This window comes from Peromyscus maniculatus, chromosome 16 (assembly GCF_049852395.1).
Source record: "Peromyscus maniculatus bairdii isolate BWxNUB_F1_BW_parent chromosome 16, HU_Pman_BW_mat_3.1, whole genome shotgun sequence".
NCBI classification, from domain to species: domain Eukaryota; kingdom Metazoa; phylum Chordata; class Mammalia; order Rodentia; family Cricetidae; genus Peromyscus; species Peromyscus maniculatus.
Window position 1 is genome coordinate 31281690 of NC_134867.1, and position 22354 is coordinate 31304043.

At 37.4% G+C, this 22354-nt stretch overlaps 1 protein-coding gene across 1 annotated transcript; it reads right to left on the reverse strand.

Annotated features, from left to right (window-relative positions):
- Positions 1-1043: 1043 nt before the first annotated feature.
- Kiaa0408 (KIAA0408 ortholog) lies at positions 1044-13181 on the reverse strand. The gene is made up of 5 exons (XM_016009728.3): positions 13044-13181; positions 8753-9100; positions 8576-8655; positions 6093-7269; positions 1044-4271 (listed from the first exon to the last, which is right to left on the reverse strand). Exons 1-5 carry the CDS (start codon positions 13176-13178, stop codon positions 4098-4100), a joined length of 1914 nt encoding a protein of 637 aa, XP_015865214.2. The 5' UTR covers positions 13179-13181; the 3' UTR covers positions 1044-4097.
- Positions 13182-22354: the final 9173 nt, after the last annotated feature.

Sequence of the window (22354 nt, forward strand, 5' to 3'; positions counted from 1 at the left end):
TACATGAAAGGGAAAGGCACTTCCTCAAAGTGAGCAGCACCTTCCAATAGTTGCCTGAGTACAGAGTTTGAGGGGAAAGCTATTGCTTTGTGCCTGCATACCTTAATCCCGTGATTGTGAGTATACTTTCCATGCTGTCTCTCCCAATGTCCTCTTCTGACATCAGCACTCAGCTACTTCAGCCTTCCAATGTGAGCTGAAGACCAGGGTGTGCAAGGATCCTCCAGGCCTTCTGTACCGAATTTAGACTGCTGAGGGGTCCAGCCTCATGGACTGAGCAGTGACCAGCCTCTTAGCCTCTCTAGAATGTGGCCAGCCATTGTAGGACTACCCAGAGTGCATCATGCCAGACAAAATCCCCTCTTAGTATATATTCATCTTGAGTGCTCTCTTCCTCTAAGATGATGACTTTTAAAACACTTCCAAATTTGAACTTTTCCCTAATTTAACAGGTTCCTCCAATCTTGTCTATTGGATTCATAAGATCACCAAAATGGACTCCATTTTAGGTCTTGTGATATATTTTACTAATATTGTTTTACTAATATAAAAATGACTTCCTATGGCAAGAAAAGCAATTCAGGAGCAGTCATCTCTGAAGTTTTCCAAAGGATGACTTTCCTTTTTTTTTTTTGCCTTATGATGTTCATTTTTTTAAAAAAAGAAGTGTATTTCTCACTCATAAATTCTATTTAAGAAAAACACATAACACTTGAAGTAATAGACTACTCTACTAGAAATTTGTATCTACCTAAAAACAATTTAACTTCATCATGCAATAAATGCAAATTTCAGTGGTGAACATTCTCTTCGAAGAAAACTTTCTTCAGCCTTAATACCATTTAGACAAGAACGGTGAACATGCACACAAAACTACATGGGGGTTGCGTGTGGCTATCAACAGATTATTGATAGAACTCTATGACTACTCGGAGGGCAGCTGTATTAACCAATGCATGTATCTGAGTTTGGACTCCAAGCTCTACTGGAGTTCAGTATTGAAAGGAAGAAAATAAAGACATTCTTGTTTCTACCACAGTAGGTGTTTCCAAACTTATTTTATTTCATAGCTTCCAATGGCTGAAGATTTCCATATCAAATAGTATTATTTTTTTAATCAGAAAATGTATCTAAAATAAGTTTAAAGATGTTTTTAGGGAACTTAATACTCTTTATGGGGACCAGATGCTTTGGATATTTTGGTTTTGGGGACTTTGTGGTGCCTAGTTAAATTATTTGTGTAGAAGTAAATCATGCTTTGGGAAAACGTTAGCAAAATGAAACATTGTCTTCATTTTCCTAGAAGTACACATGAAAGTGTGGGTCATGTTTGAAGTGCTGAATAATACAAATTATCACTTATATTTTAATATTTGGTTTGGGGATATAAGGCAATATTGAAAATGTACATGAAAAGTGCAAACACACACACGGGGGGGGGGGAAAGAGAGAGAGAGAGAGAGAGAGAGAGAGAGAGAGAGAGAGAGAGAGAGAGAGAGAGAGAGAGAGAGAGAGAGAGACTCAAGTACTCTGCTAGATCAGCTAGAAGTTTCAATAATCCCTTGTTAAAAGACTTTTTTTTTTCAAAAGCTACTAGGGAAAACATCTCTAAATAGATTTTTCTAATGAAATATTCCTGTAAATGTTTAAATGTTTGTAAACCTAAGGATGATGGCATAATGAAAGTTTATGCTTTAGGGAAGAAAATGTCTACTTAGACTAGAAAAAGTACCAGTTATAAATCACAATAATTCAAAAAAAATTTTCAATTATAATTTCCATTTATCTGGTAAGTGTTTCCATAAAAGTTATAAATTGCTTTAAAAGAGAACATAGACTAATCAATTTGTTTTAGTTTCTTCAGTTTTCTAATGAAGGAGTTGGACTAAATGCTATTTTTCTCAGCTCTAATATTCTATGATTCAAGTTAATATAAGGTAGTAAAATGGTCCCATTGGTTTATCCAAATGATAATAGAAAAGGCAGCTTAAACTTACAAAGCCTGGCAATGTAATTTTTTGTTTGTTGATAACAAAGAAAAGTACTAAGTGATGAAAGACACTATCCAAAGTTCCAACCTACTCAGGTTCTAGACAGTACCCCTGTTTCCAAATCAGCCTGGCCATCAAATATATTCCATTGCTTTGCTGTATTACAGACTCTAAGAATCCCAGGCCCCACCACTGGAAATCTTCCTTCATTGTTTTTGGGATGAGATCAGGACTTCCCATTTTCAAAAGAGATCTCAACATTCTGGTGTGAACATGAAGACAGGGGCTACAGGTCTCCCCCAGACTGCCTGGGATACAGAGGTGTAGAGGAGCAGACATGACCACAGCAATATTTTAGTTCATGATTTCCTGCCCCAAGGAACCACTTTTCTTGTGTCTTCAATCCTCTAGGGGAAAAGTGGAAAGCAATGAACACCGGGCATCTTGGCTACTCTGCTGTGGTAGGAAAAGTCACTGAAGGGAGCAAGAATGAGAGAGTAGATCTATAACCTTCACTGTTTGTGCCAAATTCACATTCTAGACACTTAATTCCACTTAAGCCCTGGAAGTCCTCTTACTGTAAACCACGAATCTAGCCATCACCATCCTACAGTCTCAAGCCTTTTAAGGCAATCTGTGATTTACAAATTATTTACTTTACTTCAGGGAATGGTATAACAAAGTGGATTCCCCTTAGTGGCTAGAGTATCATAAGGAGAAAACCCACGGAATTTGTTTGGCATGAGAATTTCTTTTTGGGTGAAGGAGAATTAATATTTCGCCACGTAACATAATTGCTTTAAATGGCAACAATGTACAACAAAGTTGCTTTTAAGATCATCCATGTAGGAGTCTAAGGATCTCAACTTTTCTACTTCTCCAATGCCACTTATTAGCATAGATTTCATGAATCTGGTGTGAGCAAATTGTCGCCAAGATATATATCATGGTTTCTTATGTGACTATCAATGCCCAAATTTAGTTTAAGGCCTTTTTACACAGTATAAGAAATACAGTATAATTTAGCTATCAATGAAATATTGTTCCTGATCATCCTCTTTATAAAAAAAGTGAATTCATTTTTATCTACTAATTTTTGGGAAGCAATTAGAAAAAGGAAAAATCAAAACAAGTGACTTACCTCTACAGAGACAGAACTCCAGACAAAGCAGCTAAACTAAGAACTTTCCACAATTTTAACATAAAGTAAAATTCAGCACAATTTAATTCCTTTTTGTATCTCATTTAAGGAATGCTTGCTGCTAAGATCAACAAAATAAATTCATTACTTTGTCTTGTAATTATTAAGGCAGTCTTATGATATTGGCTCTGAGAATCAAGTATGCAGTTAAAGCCATGTGAGACTACCAGATGATATATAAAAGCACAAATGAGCATCTTATGCTTGCTTTAGAAGACTGACCTGTTAAACCTGTGATGCTTTTATTAAAACAAGAAATCAATAGTATCAGTTATCTTCATATGGGTTAAAATGATATTTAAGATTGATTTCTGGAAAACCACTAATATTTGATCTGTGTATAAATCTTACTTTTCATTGTAGTTGGTGGCCAAGGAAGTGGTTAAATAATATATGAACATAAATGCCTTAGTTAGATACCTATTAAAAGGTATGCAAAATATAAATAGGATTGTATATTTTCAAAACTTTAAAATAAACACAAAGAATATATAGGTCTACATGTTATAATTTAAAGTCAACACTAGCACATAATTTTTTACCTAAATACATTCCTATGACAATACATGCACCTACAAACACATGGCCATGCACATAACCTTGTTTTCTGCATTTGCAAGAAAGTCAGAATATACAATTATTGTACATTGTGTCAACTTAAATCATTTTGGAAAGTCAATGAGGATGGAAATAAAAAAAATCTAATCTAAGAAATTAAAGTACAAGGAGATAATTATCCCATTGATTAAAAACACTGAAGACTGATGGAAAGTTAAGGTTTAGTTTGTTTGTCCCAGTGATCTTGAAAGATGCAGAAGAGAACAGGATTGTTTGTAAACATTCTGAATATTCCATTTGGCAAAAGGGATGAGAACTTTTGTAATCCAGCAAGCCAGGCTAGAGATCTAGACCATCTGGGCTTCGGTTTGCAGAGAGACTTTATAGCTGTGGGCAGTCCTCCGTAAGGCTGGGGGTGCGGATGGCGATCTGGATGCCCATCTGGATGGGAGCCGGCGATTGGCTGGTCTAGCAGGCCGGGAAAATCCTTTTCCATTCGAGGCTCTCACTGCTATGGATTCCTACAACACAAATAGAGGCCACGGTCTCCTTACACATGCCACCTTTATCCAAGAAATACATCAAAAGGATCATCATCACCTACACTATCATCATCATAACAATATAAGTGTTTATGAGGTTTTGTACTCATGGTCCCAACTGTCCTTCTTTCAATATTTTTTGATATATATATATATATATATATATATACATATATACATATACATATACATATATAAACATATGTATGGTTTTTGCCTGTATGCATGTACATATGTGCACTATGTGTGTGCCTGGTACCCATAAAGGTCAGAAGAGGTCATCAGATTCCCTAAAACTGGAGTTATAGATGGATATAAGATGCCATGTGGGAACTAGGGACTGAACTCAGGGCCTCTGGAAGAGCAGAAAGTGCTCTTAAGTGCAATCCATCTCTCCAGTTCCTGTAACCCTGCAAATGACCTTTTTAACAAAGCTAATACTCTTACATCTGAAGCAGGCAGTGAGGACAGACTTGGGTGTTACTATTTCTCTCACAGCCAAGCAATAGCCTCGTTTTTTATTGTCCCTTTGGATATTTAAATTTAATTCACAGGGGTTAAAAAAATGAAACAAAGCTATACAATATGTTCCTAAGGATCCACAGTAGAGTAATGTCTCCCAAATCCCTAATTGACGAAAAGAGGAAACATTCAGCATCTACTCTTAGTTCATGAGAAATTTGTTGGTTAATATACATGCTTGTGTGTCTCTGGTCATAGGACCTACAGATTTATAGTTTCAAATAAAATGAAGGGAAGTAAAAGGCCAGGGAATTATTTGGAATTCTGGCTAATGATAGTAAGTCATATTATTTAAATTACATATACAAAAGGGTATTTTGTATAAGTCTTCATAGTACATACCAATTTGCTTGACCTCTCCCTTTACAATTAGTGAAGACTGTACTTTTTTAAATGGACAAAAAAAGAAAAAAAGTTTATTTAAATACACGTTTTTTGTTAATTTTCATGCAAAAAATATCTACGAGTAGATGTGTTTTGTAGACTGTCTTTTAGTGTCACAAAGAAAAGAGTTTGGTTTTGATGTTTTAAATGTCAAAAAATGTAAACATTTAAAATGAAACACTGTTTTAAATGATTGTTTTACTTTCATACACATTCATGTGACTAACCCTATGAGGACACAAGTCATACAATGAGAAAGTCTGAATCAATAATAACCGAGAAAATGGAAGTTATTAAAAATGCTGTATATGCTGAAATAATAAACCTTTAGGGTAAAACTCTGCAGGTCAACAGATATGTATTCTGATTTTTTTAAAGAAAGGAAACAAATAACTTTCCCCAGGTTCTTGAAAGCATCTTATATTGATTTTACTTATTTATTATTTACTTATTTTTGAGGCAGGGTCTCACTACATAGTCCCAAGATGGTCTGGAACTCACTTTGAAAATCACTCCAGGCTCGAACTCATAGAGCCTCCTAAGTGTTGAAATTAAAGGCAAGAGTAGTCACCACTTGTGTCCTTAATCTTACTTATTTTTCAATAATGTACTTGTTTGAGTTTTTAAAACTATACCCTCAATTCATATTAAGTTATTGCCTCACAGAGGTCCAAGAAGCTAAGAAAATGCCAAAATATGTCTACATCCTACTTAGGTGTTCTAACAAGTGAACTGATTTCAGAGCTATTGCTAAAGATGGATATAGTCCACGATTTCTCAACTGGGTTATCTTATTGGAATCTACTCCTTGCCCCACTTGTTGATGCGCACACAAAGCAAATGTTCCATTTGACGCACTTCTAAATGTCGACTCCCTATAACACCACCACTTACATCAGAACCACATTTGGGCCAGTTATCCCTGAAGCATTTTGAATTTTGCTGTGCAGACCCCGTCTCTGTCTCATAGGTTTTCAGCAGCTTTTCCACAACACCGTAATTTGATCTGGGATCAGCTGACCTTGGCCGACTAGAAAAATTGCTCGGTCTCCAATCATGCTCATGGAACATGAGCTGATAGCTGCTGGCGCTCACACATGCCTGCATTTGCTTGACCATGCCTGTTGGAGAGACTTTTGCAGAATTACTGAACACATTTTCCGTGGGGACAGACATGTGGTCACTGGCTTTAAAGGCACTAGTCCCACTACCACTTTCTGACACATCACCGCTATGAGCAGCAGAAATATCACAGAGATTGAGATTATCAGGTGATTCTGAATCGCTTTGGCCTTGCTCTATTGCTGGACGATGTCTGTCTGTTCTAAACACAGTTCTGTTAAATTCATCAATCTTTGCTGCCAGCTTTTCATTCCTCCGAGTCTGTTCAAAATTGCAGTTGTAACTTCTAAGTGGGTCTGTCTGTGTCACTGAGGAAAGAAAGTCATTTTTCACATGAAGATCAAGATGAGATTTAGTAGGGTTATCTGGAATCACCGTTTCAAATTTCGCATTATTAGGGGTAAAAGCAGTTTTTTGAGACTGCACAGAAGGGTGCTCCGTTGTTCCTATTACAGTGTCACATGACCACATATTAAGTCCAATGTCTTTATTACCCGGAGGCTTGCTATCTGTTTTGACTTCTGGTGACAAAGAGGAAAGCATGGAACTGTCTTTTAAACTTCTGTCTTGTGGAAACAATGGAGACTGCCTCAAAAGGAAGTGAAGATTGCTATTCCTTCTGTCTTGACTCTCATGGACCACCCACCTGTGGTATAAAGTTTCCTTCAGTCTTTCTTGGGCTTGTTCAGAATATGAGCTCGGGAAATTTCGAGAGGTACTTCTCGGAGGAGGAATTGGTGGAGTTTCACTTCTTTGTGAATCAATTTTACCAATTCCACCATTTTTCATGGAATTGTTTTGGAGTCCACTAGCACAGCTCAGACTCTTTTTCTGTTTTTCTTTCTCCACATTGGTTGGAAGAATACCCTGGCCATTACTGATCATGTGCTTCCTCTGAGGTACACTGATTGTATTTGGCATTTCCTGAAGAACAGAATCTGACTTCATCCTAAATAATTAAAAATCAAGGTATATTAATGACAATTTTTTAATGAACTTTTAAAAGAAGTCACATTTTAAAAAGTACATTTCTACTCTAAGAAAAGAATTGCTAAAACATGTGTGTGTGTGTAGTTATATGTGTGTGTACATAGGTATAAATAGTGTGACATATAAGTAATATGATTATCCATATGTGATATACATACATATATATCCTAAATCCACTTATTTATTACAAGTCCTCTTTGTTGCTTTATTGTAGGATAAAGTCTTCAGTGTTACATTTGTGGATCTAACTCAACTTTTAGTCAGAATTATCCCTCGTTTTCCCTAACATGAAACCTCATGCTAGATACAAACTAGACAATGTAGTCTCTGGAGTTTTTGCTCTTGACATTTCTGTTCCTACAGTTTTTCTTCTGCCATAAGGGAAGCTCGATGGGCAAATGGAGGGCAGTGCACAGTGTTTTACAAACCCTGTTGCAAGTCAGCATGAAACTTCTCAGTTTCCTGAAAGCTGAATAGTAATAAGGAATCTCATTGTTGTAGCATCTAAGAGAATCTCAGATCCCTCAATGAGCTAAATATTGATATAGAATGATCTGTTCTTACTATGCACAGAACTCCAAGTTGTTATTTTTTAAACTTAGCTACAACTTAGTCTTAACATTACATTGTGATTCTGACCTAAAACAAGAACTGGTGCCATATAAATGTATAATGTGTTACTCTGGAAAGTATGCATTCCTTTATTATATACATAACTGTTAGGAAAAAGGACCCAGGCATAAAATATTTAAATAGAACATCTTATATTGTTCAAACACCACCTTGTTATATTTGTCATAGTTTAAAAACTGGTTTAGCCGGGCGGTGGTGGCGCACGCCTTTAATCCCAGCACTCGGGATGCAGAGGCAGGCGGAGCTCTGTGAGTTCGAGGCCAGCCTGGGCTACCAAGTGAGTTCCAGGAAAGGCGCAAAGCTACACAGAGGAACCCTGTCTCGAAAAACCAAAAAAAAAAAAAAAAAAAAAAAAACTGGTTTAACTGGATTTGTCCATTTGCATATTCCCCCCCCCCCCCCCCGATCAAACACTCAGAATGAGAAAGAACTACAGTAGAGGATACAAATCCATTTATTACAGTCTACCTTAACTAAACACCCAAAAGAATACTGCATTCCTAATACTAAGCTATGAAACGTATTGGAAGATTACTTTTAAGAATTCATGAAGTAAGATATACACAGTGAGGCAGTTTAGATTCACTGACTATAAACAGAATTCTTTTTGATTTCCCAGTGTGCCAGCCTACCTTCTGTGGTTTGAGCGTTTTCGGATTTCCTCTTGAAAGGTGCATAATTCTTCACTAACTTTCGCAAGTTCTTCAAGAGCCTTCATACGCATAACACATAAAAGAGAGCCGTTGTTAGAACTCTGAAGTGTAAATATTTCTTTAGAAACAGTTCCGGGCATTTTTTATCTTACTTACTGTGTTAAGGGCAACAGAACAATCTTTGCTCTCCTCTTTAGAAGACCTCGCGCCAGCCCATTTCTCGCATGCCTTCTCTTCTGTGGCCATAGGATTCAGAAGGCTGCCTTTGCTTTCAGTGGGTCTATTTTGTTTTTCATACAATTGATTTCCTTCCCTGAGGAAGTCCCTCTCTTCTTTGCTTTCCTTTTCCAGATCATCTCGGTGATTCGTCACTCTGAATTCACATTGTCTTGAATGGGGGTGAGTTGGAGGAAATGCCATCTTATCTTGATCATGGTCAAGATCAATGACCTTAGAATGTTCATTCATGTTCATTTTCCTCCTCAGCTTTACTTCCTGGCAAAGCTGTAAGAAATAAAAATTAAAAGTTTACTTTTCCTAATTTATTTGTTCAGTATATCTTTTCTCTTTCTTTCTTTCCTTTTCCTTCCTTCCTTCCTTCCTTCCTTCCTTCCTTCCTTCCTTCCTTCCTTCCTTCCTTCCTTCCTTTTATCAATATATTTTTTTTAAAAGCAGAGTCTCTCTATGTAGCCCTGACCTGGAACTCATTCTGAAAACCACAATGGCCTCAAACTCCCCAATATCTACCTGCCTCTACCTCTGAGTAGAGGAAATAAAGATATGTGCCACCATGCCTAGCTTTGATCAATATTCTTGATACTAAGCAAATCATTTTGAGTTCTCTTTGCAATATTACTATATACTACCGTGGGTATTAATGCTTGTGCAGATAGACAATGCCTCTAAAACAAGGATGAGCTAGAAAAGTTTTGGTGAACCATAAAGACTAGTTTTAGTAGGGCAATGCATGGATACCACATTCTGATTTTCTGATGAGAAATTAATCCATAGAAAAATAAAATAAGTCTGGATCTATACAGAATTCAGAAGCACAGTCACAAAATTACACTGACCCAAATCAGTTAGTTACTGGCTATTCTCTCCAACTGCTTTCTGATACAACAAGAATTTAACTTTAATAAAGTCAAATATTTTAAACGTACAATCTTTATGGCAATATTAACTGTCTAAATAGCTGACAATATTATATAATCAATCAACATATTTTCCCTCTAAGTAAGACCTTATTAATTATTCCCCTTAGTTGGTCAATTACATTATTGAGGGGTAGATATTTACTGATGATATTTTTAATGCCACAATGATACACATTCTTTTAAAGAGTTGCTTTTCATGCAAATTAAAATGGATGAATCAATGTTCTACATGATAAAACAGAGCTCAGAAGCCTGGACCATCTATCGCCTGTTAAAGACAATCCTAAATTATTTCTGAAGGAGCCTGCCTGCCTTAATGAAATCAGCAGATACTGTCAGCTCTCCCCTAAAGTGAAGAAGGAAGCAGGACATTCTCCTGAGGCTTGCGTCTTGCAAAAGCATATCATTTTTCAAAACAGACCATCAAATAACTTTAAAGTCAACACTGTTATATTTAACAAACACAGTGGATGTGATAGCAACATACTTACTCAATATTTAAGCATGACTCCGGTTGAGAGAAAATACGTAACTAATACACTAAGGATACATGATGCTTTTAGTTATCCAATATTGATAAAAAAAAAATTTAATCACTCATCTCATTGACTGGAGTAAGGTTGTCACCAAACTACAGCAATGAGTTGATTGTTTTGATGTCTACAAAATTATCTGTACTGAATTGCCATTCAACATGAGTGACATAAGGAACAATCACCAAAAGTACCATGTTAAATTTGAAGATGTTATTGGTAATGTTGTCCCCTTTTAAGAATTCCTGAATAGGCTGGGTGTGGTACCACTCACCTTTAATCCTAGCACTCAGAAGGCAGAGGCAGGGCGATCTCTGTGAGTTCTAGGCCAGCCTGGTCTACAAAGCGAGTTTCAGGAAAGCCAGGGCTGTTACACAAAGAAACTCTGTCTCAAAAAACAAAACGAAACAACAAATTCCTGAATAAAAATAAAATTGCTGTATTTTCAAACCCGGGGGAAACTGTGCTATTCATAACACATGGCTTTTCCTTTTTCATGCTAACCACATCGGTCCTAAAAAGACCCTCTTGTGTATTATGTAGAATTCCTTCTCCTGTGTTCATCTCATCCTTCAATTTTTGTTTTGGTATGATTTACTTTATGTGTAATTTTATGCCATTATAGCTTCCCATAACTTTTCAACTTACTAAGAAATTAAAACAACAACCCCACCCCAAAAATATTAGTATACTATAATGAATGGAGCACTTTTTGTTTGGTATAGAGAATTTGTCCTACCTGATACTCAGCCCTGGAATGACCATTCTGCCGAAGGACACAAGCAGAAAAGATTGCAAAGTGAGCAAAAAAAAATTCAAGATTTCTATCAACTCAGTGTATCCATAATCGTAGTTCATATGTGGATTATATCAAGTTTCAAATGGTCTGACTATGTATATCTTGGATTTTCAATAGCAATTGCAATGAATGTGGACCGAGACTCAGCAGAGATGCACAAGCATCTTCATGTGGGTGTTGGGTGCTTTCACACGGTGATATTATTATTTAACACCACTGATGTTACAGACGCACACCTGGGAGTCTGCACCTCTTTAACACATGGCTCAATATCTTGCAGAAATTTAATACTAAAACCAAGTAACTTTAAACAAACATACTGTATTTTTTTAAACAATATATTTGTTAAACAAAGATACTTCATTATGCTTACACAATCATACAATTTCCAAGTACTGGTTTTCTAGTTTTGCTTTTAAAACCAAGGGTTGATTCTCTATAGCCTGAGAAAATATTGCCTTATGTTTTTCTTAACATTTTTATCCTAGCTTTATACTCTGTAGAATATATATACACACACATATATATATTCTACAGAGTATATATATATTTCATATATATATATATATATATATATATATATAAAGAAGAAGACTCACAATGCTGGCATTGAGATACCATCTATGGGCAGTACAAGTAGCACATTTGATAAACATACTCTCAACTATGCTGTTTTACTCACAGGTAGGAAGTCCTTGGGTAAGAGGGAAGAGAAGGAACTAGTAGAACATGCTTTCAAAATACAGTAGTAGAAGAACACAAAGTGGATCTATCTTGGAATAATTAATCATAGATGTCTCATCTTTATTAATACTTAGAGGAAGGATTTAATAGCCCCCTTTCTTTATTTTCTGTTTTTTTAGCCTACCGATGTTTTCACTGTGTATTATATTCAAAACCTATTTGTTTTGTGTTAATTGGAAAGAAGTACAAACATACAAAGCACTTACTTTGCTTATCCGCTAAAAAAGGCCTAGCAGTCTGATAAATAACTGTCTTGTTAAGTTGAAGAAACCATAAAATTCAATACTATTTATTGAACAAAATAGAGCAAAATCGATACACATAAATTTCAGTGGAAGAAATCTCGAAGACGCACTAAAATAAATGTCTGAAGAAATACTTCACACAATGGAGGGAATGGCTGGGGGATGATTAATGAAAATAAAATGACTGACTGTGCTAGAGTCGTGACAGGTCATTTAATAACCCGTTTCCTATTGAGTGCTCAAATATGTGGAGAACACCTCGCCAGAATAAGTCTGATGTCCACCACCACTTTTCTGTTTGACATATGACATGCCTTTTGATGCTGCTGACACTTGTTGGTGTTCATTACTCATATATTATCTCAGAAATGGTCTCTATTCTAGTACCAAATTATAATCTTGATACTGTATGTCCCACCAATTCTTTATTTCTTTCATTTTCACCCTAGGCTCTAGTAGATGAACAGTCATACAGAATATATACATCACTTTTGGTACCATGACTCTGAAATCAAAGAATAATTAATTGATACATTGTAGAGCAGCAGTTCTCAACCTGTGGGTCATAACCCTTTGGGCTCACATACAAGTTAGTTCATATATAATATATTTACATTATTATTCACAGCAGCAGCAAAATTATAGTTATAAAGTAGCAACAAAATAATTTTTTTGTGGTTGGGGGAGGGTCACCACAAGATGAGGAGCTGTATTAAAGGGTCACAGCATTAGCAAGGTTGAGAACCACTTCAAGGTCTTCATATTTATGTAAGGCTATAAAATAAATGCAGTCTCAGAGACACCACTAGGTGAGGCCATGCTGGTTTTGATCTAGTAAATGTCATGAGACATTTATTTCTTTGGTGGAAGAAGAGAAATGAAAGTGTTTCGTAATTTAAAATGAATGTCAGCAGGATTTTCATTTCTAGCCTGGAGTTTACAGTATGTTTAAAACAAGTCAAGTCATACCTCTTCGATCTTCTTCTGCATGACCTTCCACTGACTTTCCCATTCTTTTCTTTCATTATCAAACTGGTCCAGCAGTTCCATCTTCTCCTTATGCCAGTTGGTCTCTGTGTTCTCCCACTGCTTATGCAGATCCATGGCGACTGTGTGAGCGTCAGCCAAAGGGTTTCTGCTCACCTCTGCCTTCTCTTAGCTGTTTCTTGGAAATGTGGAAGTGTTTGATTTGAAGTGGTCTCACTTGCCTTTAAAATAAAGCCTGGGATAAACATAAGAAGACAGAGTCCCAAGTTCATGTGCTTTCTGGAAATGTCATTTTGTTGAGAGCCAATGACATAATTAAACTATAGAAAACTAAAGGGGAAAGAAGCAAGATCTTCCATGTCAAGTGGAAAGACTTTACTAAGTCCCAAAGCAGGTAGTCACCTTGGGAGACTCATGTCTTAGCAAGAAACCATACCAATCTTAAAAGTGAAAAAAGGTCATTATTTTACTTCCTCATATAAAATCTAAAGTATCATTATTCTATGAGACACATATTACAACTTTGCTGTGGGATGTTCTGTAGGGCAAATGTGTTGTTCTGATTGGTCAATAAATAAAACACTTGATTGGCCAGTGGCTAGGCAGCAACTAATAGGCAGGACTACAGAGAGGAGAAAAGAAAGAACAGGAAGGCAGAAGGAGTCACTGCCAGCCACCACCATGACAAGCAGTGTGTGAAGATGCCAGTAAGCCATGAGCCATGTGGCAAGGTATAGAATTATGGAAATGGATTAATTTAAGATATAAGAACAGTTAGCAAGAAGCCTGCCATGGCCATACAATTTGTAAGCAATATAAGTCTCTGTGTTTACTTGGTTGGGTCTGAGCAGCTGTGGGACTGGCGGGTGAGTGAGATTTGTCCTGACTGTGGGCCAGGCAGGAAAACTCTAGCTACACAACTTATTCATGGTCTGGACTATACATGTCTAGAATAATAACTATAGAAAACTGAAGAAAAGCTTTCTTATGTTACACTAAGTAGTTACCAAAATGACCTGATTTCTAACATTCAAGATATGAATAAATTACAGTTTGATGAGACAATTTAAAATGTCAAATATAGGGACTATAAAGAATGGTTCAGACCTTAATGTTGCATACCACTTTTACAGAGGACCCAAGTTTGGTTCTCAGCCCCCTTATAGGGTGACTTACAACCATCTGTAACTTCAGCTTCAGGGGATCAAACAGCTTTTTCTGCATTCTGTGGGCACTTACATGGACACATGCATATAGCCCATCCCCACATATACACAAAGTTAAAAATTAACCTTAAAAGACCAGATATATAATTCTCTTATAAGCTTTGATATTTTATTTATATTAAAGTGAGGATATTTACAGCATTTTTATGAACTTCAGATACTATAATAAATGTACAGTAATTTGAGAAATTAAAACAATGACTTTGAACTTCAAATATCTTGCTTTATCTGAAGAATGTTTTTTATTAATAAAATCATGGATCTTTGCAGAGAATAGAAAAGCTTATTAAAATGAATGATTTTCTTTAAAATAATTATGCCACTAAGTAACAGAGCATTGTGTGTAACTCATCAGGCTCACATGCTTAGCTTGTCAAGTCCCTGGGCTGATCTCCAGTACATATATGTGTGCAAGCATGTGTGTATGTGCATACACACATACACACACACACACACACACACACACACACACACACACACACACACACAAACACACACTGGAAAGAGAAGAAAACAAAACCCCAACAAAAACCAAAACCCTGATTCTTCAGCTTACTAATCCATGGCCAGAATGCTCTGACCTTTCTGTTACTTGTGCAAGAATCTGCCAATAGTCAATGTTGTGGTGTTTCTGGCAGAATTAAGTCTGTATGATTATGTAGCAAGAACAATATTTCATTCACCAAAGACAGATGCATATTTCACACTTCATATATTAGATGACCATGAAAGATAATGTTATTTTTTGTCAGGCCTCTCCAGTCAAGATAGGATTGCATTATTATAATCTAGAAGTAATTGAAAACATGACTATGCAGGCTCTGCTTTTTAAAACAAACAAACAAAACAAAAACAACAACAAAAAATCTATTAATGTTGAGATCTACAGTTTCTCAAAAAAACATTTGCCAATGACACTTTGATAGTTCCTGCATATTTCCTTGGCACTCACTGTAAACAATGTCACACTTAGTTACAAACATGCTCTCCTGACCCCTGTGTCATTCACCCATGCCCTGTTTCTAACCTCATTTTCTTCTCCATTATTCCTGGTCGCCTTTTGCTACTCTCCCCACTTGCCACTTGTAAAGCCAAACCGTGAAGATCTAGCAAATCAAAGATAGAGAAGAAGGTACAGAATTTGGGTTTTTGTGTTGATTGACATAAACTTTGCTATTGTTGATGATCTAGTGATATTTTAGGTCCATCTGAAGCCCATACCCAGGAAACACAGACTAGGTTTGTTTTGAGAGTGGGAGACTGTTTCAAAGCTATCTGTAACAAACTGAGCTAGAAGTATCTCAGTGGCTATAAAGAATTGCCTCTGGGACTCTTTGGAAAAGTGGAGAGGTCTGAGATATCATGTGGAAATGACAAATTTAACCAAAGATGTTATACAAAGGGGGTGGGGATATGACAAAAACGTCAGAAAGGAGGTTTTATGTCCCATGGTTTTTCGCAACAGTGTTTAAAATTGGAAATACTCAGAAATCATTCTCACAATGATTTGCTACTGTCATGTCAGAATGGGTGCAACTTTTCTTTCTCTGTAATTCCTACTGAACCACGGGCCCCTTAGAGTTTAAAGGTCTGAAACCCTTCTATTTTTGTCTACAAGATCATCCAGAAATACCCCAGATCAGTTTTGTCCCTATTAACATGAGTACGTCAGCCCAGGCAACAGTTGCGAAGGCCTGAATCCTGAGCTTCTCTTCAGAGTGTCAAATTCGTCAGCTAGTGTTGAAGGGCCGAGCTACACAACCTCCCCTTTCCAGAGCTAGAATAAAGCCTAATTCATGAAAGGTGATGGCTACCATTGAAACCCAATGATTTCATATTAAAAGGAAAGCTTTACAAAAAAAGTTTATTTACAGCAATGTCTGCCAAATTTTTTAGCATCTCAGTCTTTTGTAGTCATATATATATATATATATATATATATATATATATATATATCCATTGTAACACAGCAGGAGATATTGCACTGTCTTCTAAAAACAAAGTAGGTGGGAGTGGGGGACATAGAAACATTCTGAAGAGCAAGTGAGCAAATGGTAGAATGTGTAATAAGAATCTCCTACTATCACAATCAATTCTTGATAAGTAGTGATTTCTTCCCCCATGTCTTTCATGTTCCCTCTTTCCCTTCATCCTTTCCTTCACCCATTTCCATGTAACCCACTTCATAAAGTAAAACTGATCATTGTGAATTTTACTTCCTCGGAAGCAAGTCTAAATGTACACACTCTGATATTCCCTTTGATTGTGTCTTGCCTTAGAATTTTTTAATTTTTGTAAGGATGCATGCCAAGTCAAGCATGTAGTGCAAAACTATCTGGTGTTAGTAAAAAGTTGAATAAATATATGAAACTGCTTTTGTTGTCATTCTTAATTAAGTTTTTAAGATGTCGAGCTAAAGGGTCAATTGTGTGGGGACACCATGTTCTGTGATGAGAAGTTTCAGGGTCAAGGGGATCAGCACATTCAAAAGCTCAGACTTAGTGCTCGCCACTGAAGCCAATAGAAAAGTTCTCTTTGTTCTGCTCACTGTCACTGTTTTCCTCCCACTCATTCTGGCATCTATGTGGGAGAGAAGAAAGGATTCTTGTATTCTGCATCCTCTCTCCCTTTTTTCCTTGCTCTCTGTTTCATTTTAGCTTTCCCAAATCTCATTCAGAATAAAAGTTTGTTGGAGGCATTGTGGAAGGAGGATGGAGGTAGCTGCGTCTGCTCGTCACACGTGTTCCTCCCCCAGCAACACTAAACTGGCATTGTGTAATCCCTTCTAACCTACTTCTCCCCAAGGCCAGGAGCCAAGATTGTAAATGGCTGAGAGCGGGTTGTGCAAGCGATGAGAAGCAAAATGGTTCCGCTCATGGTTCAGCCCTGCCAGGGAGCAAAATTTAAGAAGAGCAAAAGGGCATCACAGAGTATAAATGATAAAATACAAGCTGTGATTAAAAACAACAAAGATCTAGAAGTAATAACCTTGGGCAGAAGATGTACTGCTGCCATTTCACCTGCCCAGTTCGGCCTCGGTGTGGTCATGGCCACACTTCTTCACCTGAGGCTTGCTCAGTTCTTTCTATGTCACAGTTACAACCATTTCAAACCCCATTTCGCCCCCTGAAAACTGGATTTTAGCCATGTGAACTATACAGTGTTAGGAGAGGGCACTCTACTGCTCCTTCTGACTTAGGAGAATTCTGCCCTGAGTGCTTCTTTGTGCCCCCTTACTGTCCTTTTCTAAGCATATCACTTGTCATATTATTCAAGTTCTTCATGCACATGTGGATGCATACTCCAGAAGGAATGTCAGAGGCAGCAGACACTGCCAGGTTCACAGTTTTTAGAAGAAATCACTTGGCCTGACAATGCTTTGCTCCTGATGAATTTGGAGGGATTAGGAAACCCCATGCCTAAACCTCAAAGTATGGCATCACTTGTCTCCAACGTTCCCGAGCTCACTTTCCAGTTTAGTATCGATCACAGATACCATTTTAGACACTTAAGGAATCCTATTCCTCTTGTGCTGTTCATCAGCAAATGCATCTATCCAGAGACTTCCCAATTTGACTTTGTTAGGAGATAAAATGAAAAAAAAATTTTTTTTTTACTGCTATTCATTGCTAGTTCTGCCTGATCCTCATTTTCTGGCAAGATCAAAGAGATACAGCACAGCCAATGCCAAAGAAATCAATTTTGTTTTCTCATTCAGTTACCATCTTTTACTCTTGGCTCTCCAGTTACATGGCTCTCCAGTCTAAGTTATCGGCACATCAATTTTAGTTTCCTTAACTGATAAAATACAGGCTTGGACTAAAAACAGCAACTTTTGGCTTGGGGAAGCAAAGGTCTCAGAGTAATAACCTTGAACAGAGGGTATACTGCTGCAGTTTCTCGAAGACGCCAGTGCCTCTGAGCTCACATTACAGAACACTTATCCTGGAGTCTAATAGTCATCTTGGATGAAATTACATTTCTGTTGTTGCTGTGAATTTCAAATAACAGCAAACTCAGGGTTTGTGAATTTTACTTTGCAGAAATTAAACATAACTTTGTCCTGCCACAAATTGCACCAAGTTTTTGTGAACTACTGAGTATGAGTGAGAAACTCATTCTCGAGTGAGAATAGCAGTATTAGTCCAAGCTTGGGACTCCCCCCCCACCCCACCCCCCACAGCAGCTGAACAGCTTCTTCTCCAAGTCAGTTGAATCCGTTACATACCCCGCCCACTGTCCTAAATCCCAGACATAGGCATCAATCAGTACAGTAGATGCTGAAATTCCACGTTACTTAAACCTCATCCATCGTCTAAAATGCAGCAGCTGCAGCCCCATCTGAATCCTGCCAGAATCAGTGTCTTGCTTTCAAATTTGCCAGAAACATACCTTTTTGTACTTGGGAGCAATCCTGCAGCAGGTCAGTTTCTGTGTGCTCGGTCTAGCAATGGAAGAAGCAGGGCAGAGAGGAGCTAGTTGTCTTTAAGAACAGTCTCAAGGACTCCTTTTGAAACCGAAGTCCGTCCATTCCCACAGCGGTTCTGACAAGCCCCTTTGCAAACTTCACCATCAAAGGGCCACTCAGCTCAGTGTCATAACAGCAGCTGGGGCTACTGTGACGTCAGGGACTAGGAGGCGGCCTTCGGGCCACTGCTTCCAACCAGAGCTCTGTAACTTTAGAGCAGTTCGCACTCTGGGTAAACAACTCCAAGTCCAGGACATTTTTAACTTTTATAATGGAGCCCAGCATTTTCAAACTTGCCAAGAGAGAGCTGCCTGTTAATGGCACACGATGATAATGGCCATATTTAGATTTCTTTTTATTTGGAAAGTAAACTCATTTCTCAGGAGCAAGAACTAGCTATCCTCTTTCTCCAGCCTTTCTCTTTCCCTCTCCCCCTTTAGCGAGTAACAGGATGTAGTCCTCCTCGATGCCTTTGTAAGTTTAGCATGGGACGAAGTGAAAAAACATATCACATAGAGTGAGAAAAAAAATCCAAACTATACACACACACCAATGAGCATGAGTCAAAAATTTATGTGAAAATATAGGGAATGTCTGCCTTTACATAAAATAGAAATGGGACATATAAAGGCTATTCTTTATACATATATATATTTCATATATATATGAAAGCACAATGCATGTATCTGTAGTATAGTGATGTTTTTACACAGAGGAACTAGAACCCAGAGCAAAGGGTGATATTTCTTATTAAGGGAGGGCAGGGAAAATATCAACAGTGAGATGCTCAAATACTTGATCCCAGCTGAGGTATGCTACAGTCTAAATAGGGGGGAAAAGAAAGAGTAGCCCAAGTGTAAGTTCTCTAGACCAGATCAAATAGACCTGTTTTGGAGATGTTTGTCTCCCCACAGTTATCTATGATTTTTGTTTGTTTGTTCATTCGTTTGTGTTTTGGTGTGTGTGTGTGTGTGTGTGTGTGTGTGTGTGTGTGTGTGTGTGTCTGAGAGTGTGTACATGTATATTTGGTCTTATATATCCAGGCATCTGATGGCTTAATTCAGCCAGTCATATCTCTAGGATAATTTTGAGGCTAATTCAGCAAATACCCTACACTAAATTTTAAGTAACAAGATCTTGTCTTCAAGATGAAGTTTCCCACTTGTATACCATGGTATTTGAAGCATGATGCACTTTTATTTTATTTTATTTTGCCTGCTTCCAGGTACCATCTCATAGGTAGGGAAAATGTTTAATAATGGTAAACTTCTCATGGCAGAAGTACACGAAACGTATTTAATTTTATCAATAATGAATTAATTTATTTACTTATGCAATATAAGTTTTACTTTGTAGCACTGGCTAGCCTGACGCTCACTATTGTAGCTCAGACTGGTCTCAACTTAGTACAATCCTCCTGCTTCAGCCTTTCAAGTCCCAGAGTTACGGTCAAAAGCCACCAAGCTCAGCTTCGACTTCTTTTCTCCATTGTAGGACTTTAATATATGCAGAATAACTGAAAGAAAGGCTTGCCTATGCTTAGAGAGCCAGGCTTCCTAATTCCAACAGCAACACCAACCATAATAGTTACAGCAGTAACAGCAGTTTTTCACTGTGAGCAGTTTTATGCAAGGCTCTGTGGTAAGGACTTCAAGTGGATCTTTTTGTTAGTTTACCCCCCTTAGCAACTGCCTCTGCAGTTATTATTAACCTGATCTTTCTTACATCCGTGGCTTAGAGAGCTAAAGCATCTTGACAGGGCTCAAGAAACGCCTCTGTGAGGCAGAGTAAGACTTGGAACCAGTTTCCCTAATTACGGAGCATGGAATTTTGTCACGGGGATCTAGGTTTCAATTCTTCTGCCATCATTTAACTGTGTGAGCGTACATCCTCTGTCTCTGCCTCAAACAAACATATATATACACATTGCTCCTGCTTGCCTTGCTACTAATGCAAACAGGAGGGTGAAGGAGGGAGTCTGCTCAGAACCATCAACTGGAACTATCAAACATTGCTTCTGTGGACTCTTATTCCAAACCACTCAGTTTCTGTGCATTCTTTGTAAGTCAACTTAAGACTCTACATATCGGCATGGTCCTGGAGTCCCAGAACATCAAAGATGAAGGCAGGAGGATTAGAAATTGAAAGCCAATATCAGCCTAGGCTCCATATAATCCTGTTCTCCAAATAAACAGACATAAACTCACAAACAAAAACCATAAAGAAGAAAGAAAAAGGACTCATCCCAAAATTCTACCAGCTAGCATCTGACTGACTTAAAAAAGTTATGTTGTGCTATGGACTTCAGTCTCCCCCAGTGCCGACTGTCACATTGTCCCTTTTCCTGTGCTAATAAAAAAGGATTATGGGCAGTAGTTCTTTTTACTGGTAAAAAGGACCTGTAGTCCTTTTTATTAGCTTCTTGTCAGGTAATTGTATTGTATGTAGACTGCGAGCAAGGACATACTTCAAGTTGAACACTCATATGAATACCTAGTAGCCCTGGCTATTGAATAATTTTGTATATATGTATATATATTTGTATATATAATATGTATATTATATACTCTTAATCTCTCTCTATCTCTATGTCTCTCCCTGTCTTTGCCTCTTTCTCTCTGGTATGGATATGAAAATTAACTGATAGGACACAAAAGCAACAACTGTTCGAAACAGCTTTCAAGAGTTTCCAAACAATTCCATTTAAAAGAGAGTAGCTATTGTTGTGTGCACAAAATACATGAACTGAAAAGACTGATGATGGCATACTCAGTCCCACAGTAATGGTGATATTTTTTTACTTATTAAGCCATTTGCCATTTTTAAGTAGGTGTTAGAATAATGGAACATTTTTATGGAAAACATGTGATTTATTGTGTAATGCCATATGATTGTCTGTAAGCCATTTGAGCACTTGATTTCACCTTAAAATAAGAAACACACCCAAGTGATTGCTCTCATTTTAAAAAGAATTATACACTCACGATTGAATACCTGCTAATCCAATTTCTAAGTGTAACTGAATATACGCAAATATCTTGATAAAAGGGAATGGAGAAGCACTAGGTGCTATTAAAAAATAGCACAGCAAATCATTAAAAAAGGATTTAAAAGCATTTGTACTAATGATAACATTATCCACAAACTAGAACATTTTGGAAAAGTGAAAGAGGGATATTGAACACATAAATGACACCAGCAGGTGTTTCCACAGTTAACAGAATTTAGAGCCGAAAAGAGCCTCTGAAGTCATCTGTCTAACCTTCTCGTTTTACAGCGAAGGAGGAGGCCCTGATGTGAAGTCATCTGCTCAAGGTCACAATACTAATGAAGACAAGAATAGAATCCAGGACCTCTCATTCCCAGTGCAGCGCCTTGAAATTCAAAATTCTAACCAATTCAAAAGACAAAAGCCAAGATTAGGGATAAGGACGTTGGTTGTGACTGGAGAGTATGTTGATGGTTTCTGGCTTTGTCGAATTCTGTTTTCTTCTATGTTGAATCAAGGGAGGTGATAGTCTCTCCATCAAGTATGACTGTAAAAGCCACATAGCTGAGTGTTGATTTTGGTAATCAAGTCTTGGAGCCTAGGAAGATGA